Source organism: Lampetra fluviatilis, chromosome 64 (assembly GCF_964198595.1).
Source record: "Lampetra fluviatilis chromosome 64, kcLamFluv1.1, whole genome shotgun sequence".
In the NCBI taxonomy this organism is placed as follows: domain Eukaryota; kingdom Metazoa; phylum Chordata; class Hyperoartia; order Petromyzontiformes; family Petromyzontidae; genus Lampetra; species Lampetra fluviatilis.
The window spans coordinates 2362052-2371780 of NC_136338.1; the positions used below are offsets into that span (position 1 = coordinate 2362052).

Here is a 9729-nt window from a genome sequence, read left to right on the forward strand (position 1 = left end):
TGTATCAAGTGATACAGCAATCGTGCTGTGACGGTTTTTTTATTTTAAATTTTTACCTACGTGACTTTACCGAAAACACCTAAGAATATGAATCCTTGCAGTCACGAAAGCTTCAAATCTAGAACCAAAAGGTTTACCCCGTATTCTTGTATAGGGAAATAGAGTTTTCAGGTCCATACAGCGTACAGCCATTTCAATATGGGCTTTGTAGGATGAACGTTGAGTTTTTTTAGGGGCACGGGGTGACCAATAAGGTCTGAATTGGTCTGTAATAAGGTAGGCACTGATAAGGGGTTGACGGGTGTGTATATTTTTCAAATTTAAAAACTTAATAACATTCGAATAAATATCACATTTTATCGATACATCCAATGTGGAGACTCGGAGCTTGACCGTGTCTGGCTCGCACAACTTGTGAATGCCATTCATAAACACATTTTTGTTTTGGCAAGTAATGCGCTGTGTTTAAATTCCAGTCGAAATAAATAAACCGACCCGCCATAGCCACGAATCCGCTCACGAAACCTGCAAAACTTCGCAAACGTTCAGGTCACATGAGCAATTGTAAATGCTTCCGAATCCGTCAGGGGAGAACGAGCAATACATCGTTCGCGAAACCAAAAAACCTTAACACAGGCACACGCGGTACGTTATATTTGATATTCGTGGCCGAGTATAACCGCTGAGAATGGCTGTCCCCCCCCCACCGCCCGCGCTTGAAAAGGATGTTAAATTAATTAGGCCGCTATACCAGCGAAGGACACTAGCAACGTAAATAATAAAAATAAAGACCAACCGCTAACATCTCGTGTGATTTGTCGGTCACGTTTCACGACGCACGGCAAGTCGTTTTATGTTCTGAAGGAGAGGGCGACCTTCCTGCCTAGTTACTGCCCAGCGCGCCGCACACTCGGGTTTTGCAAATCTCCGGGAGCACGACCGAAAATAATGATAAATAAAAACCACCGATACTCGCCACTTGGCCTCAAGCCCACGGAGGTTTTGGCAAACCGTCGTGCCGATGTCCGCGTTGAGCAAAACTGCAAGGCACATGGACAGGATTCATTCGATCTTGAGGGTGCGACCGGTCGAAATTTACTTGAGGGTGAGGTTACATTTTCTTGCGGTCAGGTTAAAAAAAAAGTTAAAATGCACGGGCACAATCGCAAAAACCTTCCGTTGTTCGGATGGCTTCCGTTCACGAGTGGTACGAGCCCACACGCAGGCTTGGTTACAAGCGCTGTGAGGTTAGACGCTGCATGGGTGCAATGCAAATGATGCTCCAATTTACAGGTGGTAAATTAGGGTCTTGCCGTGGAGTGGGAATTAATCTCAGCAAGCGAATTGGTTAGATTTCTAGTCTTGGGAATTTTAAGGTGAAATATCCAGACAGGAACAACTGTGTGGAAATGGTTCCTGCCATAACAATGTGGAATTTTCTTTACCACTTGCTGTCAAACAAGTTAAGCGCCGCCCAGCACATTTAAACTTAACTCAGGAGTTGTAATGCAACGCCCAACTGCTACAAGGCAATATGGTAGAAGAATACTGATAATAATGATGCTGCAATTAATTTAATTGTTAAGAAAAGCTCGCAAACCCTATGCTAAAAAAGTCCAGGCGTGTATCCGACCAAATCCATTTTGAACCTTCATTCCAAGAAATCGGAACACATGAAAACCCCGCTGAAGAGACGGGTCAGAAACCTACTTGCTGTCCTGGCCACGCTCCGCACACTCGTCCCCGAGGAGACGTGGCAGCAAATTCCCGGCGCGTCCCAGCCGGCACGATCGGCCGCACGATTCCGATCAACTCGGCACGCGGGTGCGGACGAGACGACCATATAATTCGGCAACCGAGAGCACAACGACCGACGAGACGGCGGCGTCACCCGTCCGGCGCCGGGTACGCCCGGTTCAGCGTCACCTCCACGCAATCGGCCCCAAGCCGGCACTGCTCCAGCACGAACAGCATCCTCCGGCCGGCAAGAGGCGATGCCGATTCGGTGACCTGCAGCGGCGAAACCCCGGGCGGCACGCTGCCGTGCGCCAGAATCTCCAGCAGCCCGGCACGCTCCTCGGCCAACGGGCACGCGGCCCGGCGGTCCCCGCGGTCCCACACCGGCACGAACGGCACGTCCAGCGCCACCTTGCGGTCCAGCCCCAGCAGCGTCACCACGAAGTAGCCGACGAGATCGCACGCTGGGCGGAAGGCTCCGGCGTCGGGCGCGGCGTCCGCGGGGAGGCTGGCGCGGCGTGCCGGCTGCAGGTTGAAGAGCTCGCGCTGAGCGTCGCGCCGCTCGTGGTCGTAGCGCCGCATCACGGCCTCGGCCGGCAGCTCGCCCAGGCGCAGGTGGTCGGCGAGGACGAGCTGAGAACCGGACCAGTCGTTGGTCTCCCACAGGGCCTCGGCGGAGTTAGGCTCGCGTGCCGTGGGACCCCGCGCCGGCGGGATCTCCTGCGACGCGGCCAGCATCGTCCCGCGCTCGGGACCGGCCGTAGTCTCCGCCGACGGCGCGAACAAGTTGGCGACGCTCCCTTCGTTCGCGTCCACCGGGGCGCCGGGCGGCCCGGGCTGTCGATGGTTTCCCACGACGTCGTCGAGCCTCGGCTTCTTCTTCGCGGCGCCGTGTTTGCTGGCGACGGCCCCCCGCGGCTCCGTTTTCCTCGAGCGCAGGTTGTAGCTGCGCCACTCGACCACCTGCGCGGAGGTCAGCGGGACGTCGTCCTCGTCCTCCGTCTCATCCTCCGCTTGCGATGGCTGCACTGCCGCCGCCGCCGCCTCCTCCGCCGCCTCCACGCCCTGGACAGATGCCGAGGGCGACGCGTCGTGCACGCCGTTCTCCTGCCCACCCGCCCCCTCGCTCAGCTCCACGTAGCGCACCTCCGCGATGGTGCCCTGCACCACCAGGCGCTTCTGCTCGCGGTAGTGCAGCCGGGCCACCTCCGAGCGCAGTTCCTCCAGCGGGGTGACGGTGAGCGCCGTCGGCCGTCCCTCGGCGAACTCCGCCAGCGTCGTGGGCAGCGGCGGGAAGACGTAGCAGCCGCCCACCGCCGAGCGGGCCAAGAAATCGTCGTCCGCGATGCCGCAGCACCACTGCGCCACCTCGAGCACGGCGGGCTCGGCAGCGTACGGCTTGCCGGCGTGCTGGCCCGAGACGAACACCTGGCTCTCGACGGACGTGGTGAGGTAGGGCCCGCCGAGGCCGTGCCTGACGCGCATCTGCGTGCACACGACGAGCGTGGCGGGCCGCAGGAGGTCGTGCACGTCGGGCTGCGACGTGGCGAAGAGCTGCAGCACGAAGGGCTCCTCGCTGCTGGCGTCCACCGCGTGCACCCAGCGGCACACCCAGAAGTCGTCGCGCGCACGCCACGGGTCCTCCTTCTTGCGGATGCGCTCCTGGCGCCCCACGAACGACACCAGGCCGATCACGTCGCACGCGCGGTCGGCCGGCAGCGAGCCGAGGTCGCGGCGGCGGGTGAAGCGGTAGCGCCCCTCGGGCAGGTGCCAGGCCGGGTCCACGCGGCGCGGGTGCACGACCCGGATGTCGGCGGCCGGGTTTCGCGAGTTCAGGTTGATCTCGAACTTCTTGAACACGGGCAGGCCCAGGTCGTAGACGTCGGGCCAGGTGCGGCCCGCGAAGCCGTCCTTCAGCGTGTAGTCGCGCAGCACTAGCGCCTGGCCGGGCTGCAGGCAGCGGAACCACTCGGGGCACAGCTCGTTCCACAGGACGGCGGGCACCACGCCCGTGCCGTCGCACACCTCCAGGTAGACGCGGTAGGGCCACGGCCGCAGCCTGTCCACGCGGCCAAAGTGCAGCAGCCGCGACTTGTGCAGCAGCCGCACGACGAGCGGAGGGCCCCTGGCGCCCGACGCGGCGGCCTCCGCGAGGCTCCGGACGGTGGCGCGGCGCGGCGGCCGCACCGGCACGTCCTCTGCCGTCGCCTCCTCCCACCGCTGCCCGTGGTAGTCCTCGCTGTTCCACAGGGGCAGGTAGTAGTCGCGCGCCGCTCCCAGGGGCTTGTCCGCGCACGACGCCCCCCGGGCCCAGGGCAGGGCCTCGGCGTCGGCGCCCACCAGCAGGCGGGAGCGCTCCGCCGTCACCTCGGCGTCGGCGATGACGGGGAATCGGACGCCGACCACCAAGCGCTCGGCCGTGCCGACGTCGTAGCGGAGGACGAGCAGCTCGCAGCCCGCCTTCAGCCGGTTCGTGTGCACCAGGTGGTTCAGCCGGAGCGCCAGCGAGCACTTGAGCCGTCGCTCGCCATCCGTCACCGTGACGTCGTAGGCGAAGCTGGGCTGCAGGGGCTGGTGCTCGCCGTGCTCCTGCGGCACCCTCAGATCGCGCAGGTAGCGCTCGACGGCGACCACGGCGACCGACGAGGGCTCCACGTTCACCTCCATGCTCTGCAGGTCGCCGAGCGTCGCGGTCAGGCGCGCCAACGGGGTGGGTTCCAGCGGGGTGGGTTCCAGCGGCGGCAGTGACGCGGGGGGTTCGGCAGAGTCGGCCATCGTCGAACGCGACGGCGGCAGTAACCGAAGGGGCGGCTCGGCACTGAAGGGTTCAAGGCGCCGGTGCAGCGTCTGCCGTCTCGCCGAAGTGCCTTGCGCGCCGAGAAGCTTGCGACGTCATCCCCCGCAGCGTTTGCCTGACCAGAGCTGAGGCTGAGAAAAAAAAAAAGAGAATTTGGCCACACGATGCCACTGGTACGTTCCTGAAGGACGACTGAGACTAAAGGTGTCTTCTTGGGGAAGGGCATAAATTGTTGGGAAGTTGAAATATATAACAGGGGTTATTACGCGGGTGGAGTCACACCACAGCCGGTTTACATCGGGGATGCGTTGCTGAAAGACACGACACCGAAAATATCACGTTGACGTAAATCCAAGCGTTGATTACCATATAAACACGTAGGCTTTCGTGACCAATATCATCCATAACAGGTTTTTTTGAGGGTTAGAAATATAAATGTGTCTTTAAACCCACGTCCACGCGACACAGCCAAATAGCCAGGTTTGTCATGTAAACAGAACATGCCAATTTGTTACTAGTACATCATACCGGTGTGTTGGAAAACAAAGCCACAACATTTACAGGGTTATGTTTATGGATTTGTTTGATTAGGTTTAGGGGTATGAGTGAGGGTTATGGGTTAGGCTTGGAGATTCTGGATATGGTTTGGAGGTAGGGCTTAGGGTTTTGGACTTGGGGGTTAGGATGTAGGGTTTAGGGGTACATTCTGGGTTTGGAATTATGGTTAGTGTTTAGAGTTAGAGGTTACAGTTAATGTTTACGGTTATGTGTTATATAGGCTTTTCTTTACCACTAGATCAATGCCTTCCCAATCTATATAGGTTCATCGTGGGGGGTGGTGGGGGGTGGGGTTCTGACCATACTTCACCACGCTGGTCAATGCGTAATGACCATACTTCACCACACTGGTCTATGCAAGTGTTGGGATGTGGATTGACCATACTTCACCACACTGGTCAATGCGTAATGACCATACTTCACCACACTGGTCTATGCAAGTGTTGGGATGTGGATTGACCATACTTCACCACGCTGGTCTGCAGGGGTTGGGATGTGGATTGACCATACTTCACCACACTGGTCAATGCGTAATGACCATACTTCACCACACTGGTCTATGCAGGGGTTGGATGTGGAATCTGACCATACTTCACCACACTGGTCAATGCGTAATGACCATACTTCACCACGCTGGTCTATGCAAGTGTTGGGATGTGGATTGACCATACTTCACCACACTGGTCAATGCGTAATGACCATACTTCACCACACTGGTCTATGTAAGTGTTGGGATGTGGATTCTGACCATACTTCACCACGCTGGTCTATGCAAGTGTTGGGATATGGATTCTGACCATACTTCACCACGCTGGTCTACGCAAGTGTTGGGATATGGATTCTGACCATACTTCACCACGCTGGTCAATGCGTAATGACCATACTTCACCACGCTGGTCTATGCAGGGGTTGGGATGTGGATTGATCATACTTCACCACACTGGTCAATGCGTAATGACCATACTTCACCACGCTGGTCTATGCAGGGGTTGGGATGTGGATTGATCATACTTCACCACGCTGGTCTATGCAGGTGTTGGGATGTGGATTGACCATACTTCACCACGCTGGTCTACGCAAGGGGTTTGTTGACATCACTCGCCACTGATGCGAGCCGTGTGTGTGTCTGTGTGCTGATAGGGCAAGTCCCGCTTACACACCCAAACCGCACTGCAGCACAATTAGCTACGCTGACGATATCCCTGCCGCTAGGATCAAGTGAGACGCTGTGGGTGTCGTTCACTAGCATCGAGTGTAGAGAGAATAGAAGAGAGACACACGCAGCTTTACCCTACGGTGGTAATGATGGTGATGATGGGTCTTGTCCCGTAGGCCGCAACGCATTCGCCTGTCCGGCACGCGTGGCCCCAGGTCGTTACACCACCACCACCACACACGCCAATAAAGTTGTCGTTGTTGTTACGAAAGGAGATGTTAATGTGGAACAACTTAACCGGATTTAACCTCGGCCCGGAATCGCCGCACTAAAAATTGCCGATTTTTTTAAATTAAAAATACGCAACGGAGCGAGCGACTTTTCACGGCAATTTAATTGCTTTAATCGTCTTTATATATCCTTACACACGTATAATAATAATAAGAAGGTACTACGTTTAATGAACTTAATAATCGCGGTTCTGTGCAAACTCTGAGGGGATGCTCAAAACCGCGGGGGAAAACGCGCGGCCGCGTCTCGATTCAAACTATCCGAGCGGTGACGTCAACCATGCCACCCGCGACGTCACGTCACCTCTACCACCCCGTGACGTCACGTCAATAACCTACCCACCGTGACGTCACGTGAACCCACCGACCGCCAGTGACGTCACGTCACGTCCCTACCACCCGTGGCGTCATGTCACCCCTCCCACTTCCCGCACGGCGCGGACCAATGGCATTTGAGCTAAATTAATCACTAATGACGTCAGAATCTTTATTGATGATCAAATAGAATATTCATTGATGATCAATACGTCAGAATATTTATTGATTATCAATACATCAAAATCATTATTTATTATTCATACGTCATCATCTGTATTGACGATCAATACGTTATGATCTGTATTGATGATTAATACGGCAGAATCTGCATTGATCAAATACGTCACAATCTGCATTGAATGTCAATACGTTATAATCTGTATTGATGATTAATAGGTCATAATCTGCATTGATTACCAATACGTCATAATCTGCATTGATTACCAATACGTCATAATCTGCATTGATTACCAATACGTCATAATCTGCATTGATTACCAATACGTCATAATCTGCATTGATTACCAATACGTCATAATCTGCATTGATTACCAATACGTCATAATCTGGATTGATTACCAATACGTCAGAATCTGCATTGATTACCAATACGTCATAATCTGCATTGATTACCAATACGTCATAATCTGCATTGATTACCAATACGTCATAATCTGGATTGATTACCAATACGTCAGAATCTGCATTGCAATAAAACATTTGTAAACCATATTTTGTACATGCTATGTTTCGGCTTGGCTCGAATTGTCCACGCTCAACTCACGTTGCCTGTAAATCACCACGACCACTTACGTTGTGGCAAGCTTCGGGGCCACTTCCTTGGGTCGTGGAGTTCTGCCATTACTAGTAGGGTTGTGCGCCTTTTGGCGTCATCTGGTCCAACACCATGTGAGACTAGGCTCGAAGAAAAGCTGTCTCGGGTGTGGACCAATCAACTTCAAGGACAGTGCACATACATTATCAGAGTTGTGTTTTTTGTTTGCATTCCGACCGCAGGTATTGTGGTCAATGCAAACATGACTCCTTGTAAAAAAAAGGTGTCAGTTTTGTTGCCAGATAGAAGGGTAAAAAAACTATTATCATATTTTTTCTTCTGGCAAATGAGGTTCCAATGGTGTAGATGCTTGCCCCGAGCTCTCATACTCTGATGGTGCGTTGTCTTTGAGTTGTGCGCCTTTTGGCGTCATCTGGTCCAACACCATGTGAGACTAGGCTCTAAGGAAAGCTGTCTCGGGTGTGGACCAATCAACTTCAAGAACAGTGCATACATTATCAGAGTTGTGTGGTTTGTTTGCATTACGGCCGCAGGTATTGTGGTCAATACAAACATGACTCCTTGTAAAAAAAAAAAAGGTTAAATTTCGATTTAAAGCTTTCGTGACTGCAGGGATTCATCTTCTTTGTTCTTTCGGTAAAGTCACGTAGAAGGGAAGTAATAAAATAATACAAATAAAACATAAAAAAATAATTCTCACGACGTGTCGGCCACAACGCAAGCAGCCGTCCTCAGGTGAAGAACAGGTCTGTCCATTCAGACGCTGTCTTCCCGACAGACCTGGTCTTCACCTGAGGACGGCTGCTTGCGTTGTGGCCAAAAAGTCGTGAGAATTATTTTATCATGTTTTATTTTTATTATTTTATTACTTCCCTTCTACGTGACTTTACCGAAAGAACCAAGAAGAAAAAAAAAAGGTGTGAGTTTTGTTGCCAGATAAAAGGGTAAAAAAACAATTATCATATGCACGTGCCGTTAAACCCGCCACGCAACGACACAGCCAATTGGTGAAAGGTTTGTCGCGTGAACAAATCGTGGCCCATTAAGTCACTTGTTCAGCGCCACATCGGTTGTGGGCTGGAGAGTAAAACAACTGGGACATTTACAATTCTAGCTGGTGACAATCACGTTTCGCCGGTACATTATTACAACAACAACGACCACCGCCACCAGCATCATCAGGTGACAGCCAGTCAGGTGCGACGATCAGAGGGAGGGGCGTGGTTTCATGACGTCATCTCTCCGCCCCCGCCCCCTCTCTATATTTAAGGCCTCGTCACAGAAACGACCTCTCTCTTTGTGCTGATACGTGTTCTCTCTCTCTCTGTGTCTTTGTGATGTCTGTCTGCTTGTATGTCTGTCTATAGTTTTATGGTTAGATTTTTGTTGCTATTTCTTTTATACCTGATGAAGATTGCTTGTGTTGCAATCGAAACGTCGTAGTATGCTATTATTTAATTTATTATTTTATCTTCATACGTGACTTTACCGAAAGAACCAAAGAATAAGTTACAAGAGATGTCCTATTATAAGTTGGGTCATTGAAAGTTAATCAACAAGCAGGACTGCACTGCTGCCATCATACGGCAGGGGGCGATACAAACCCATCGACTTGCCCCCGTTGATAATTGTTTTTTACCCTTCTATTTGGCAACAAAACTGACACCTTTATCACAAGGAGTCATGTTTGCATAGACCACAATACCTGCAGTCATCTGGTCCAACACCATGTGAGACTAGGCTCTAAGGAAAACGGTCTCGGGTGTGGACCAATCAACTTCAAGGACAGTGCATACATTATCATTATCAGAGTTATGTTTTTTGTTTGCATTATGACTGCAGGTATTGTGGTCTATGCAAACATGACTCCTTGTGAAAAAGGTGTCAGTTTTGTTGCCAGATAGAAAGGTAAAAAAACAATTATCATATTTTTTACTGGCAAATGAGGTTCCAATGGTTGGCTCTCGTTCTTGGATGTATGTTGAACTTCTTTCGCACCGTACGTAGCCAACCGTGTTTTCAATAATCCAGGAGGAAAATTCATTGAGTTAGAGCTGCGTGTTTTGTTTATTTGTGC

General features: G+C 52.5%; 1 protein-coding gene across 1 annotated transcript; it reads right to left on the minus strand.

The window, feature by feature from the left end:
• Nucleotides 1-386: 386 nt before the first annotated feature.
• On the minus strand, nucleotides 387-4660 carry RADX (RPA1 related single stranded DNA binding protein, X-linked). Its single transcript, XM_078882328.1, has one exon. The coding sequence runs from the start codon at nucleotides 4510-4512 to the stop codon at nucleotides 1888-1890; it is 2625 nt and encodes an 874-aa protein (XP_078738454.1). The 5' UTR covers nucleotides 4513-4660; the 3' UTR covers nucleotides 387-1887.
• Between the last annotated feature and the right edge of the window lie 5069 nt (nucleotides 4661-9729).

Bases quoted from the DNA above. Each gene is read 5' to 3' on its own strand.
- RADX (XM_078882328.1), bottom strand. From the start codon at position 4,512: ATGGCCGACTCTGCCGAACCCCCCGCGTCACTGCCGCCGCTGGAACCC.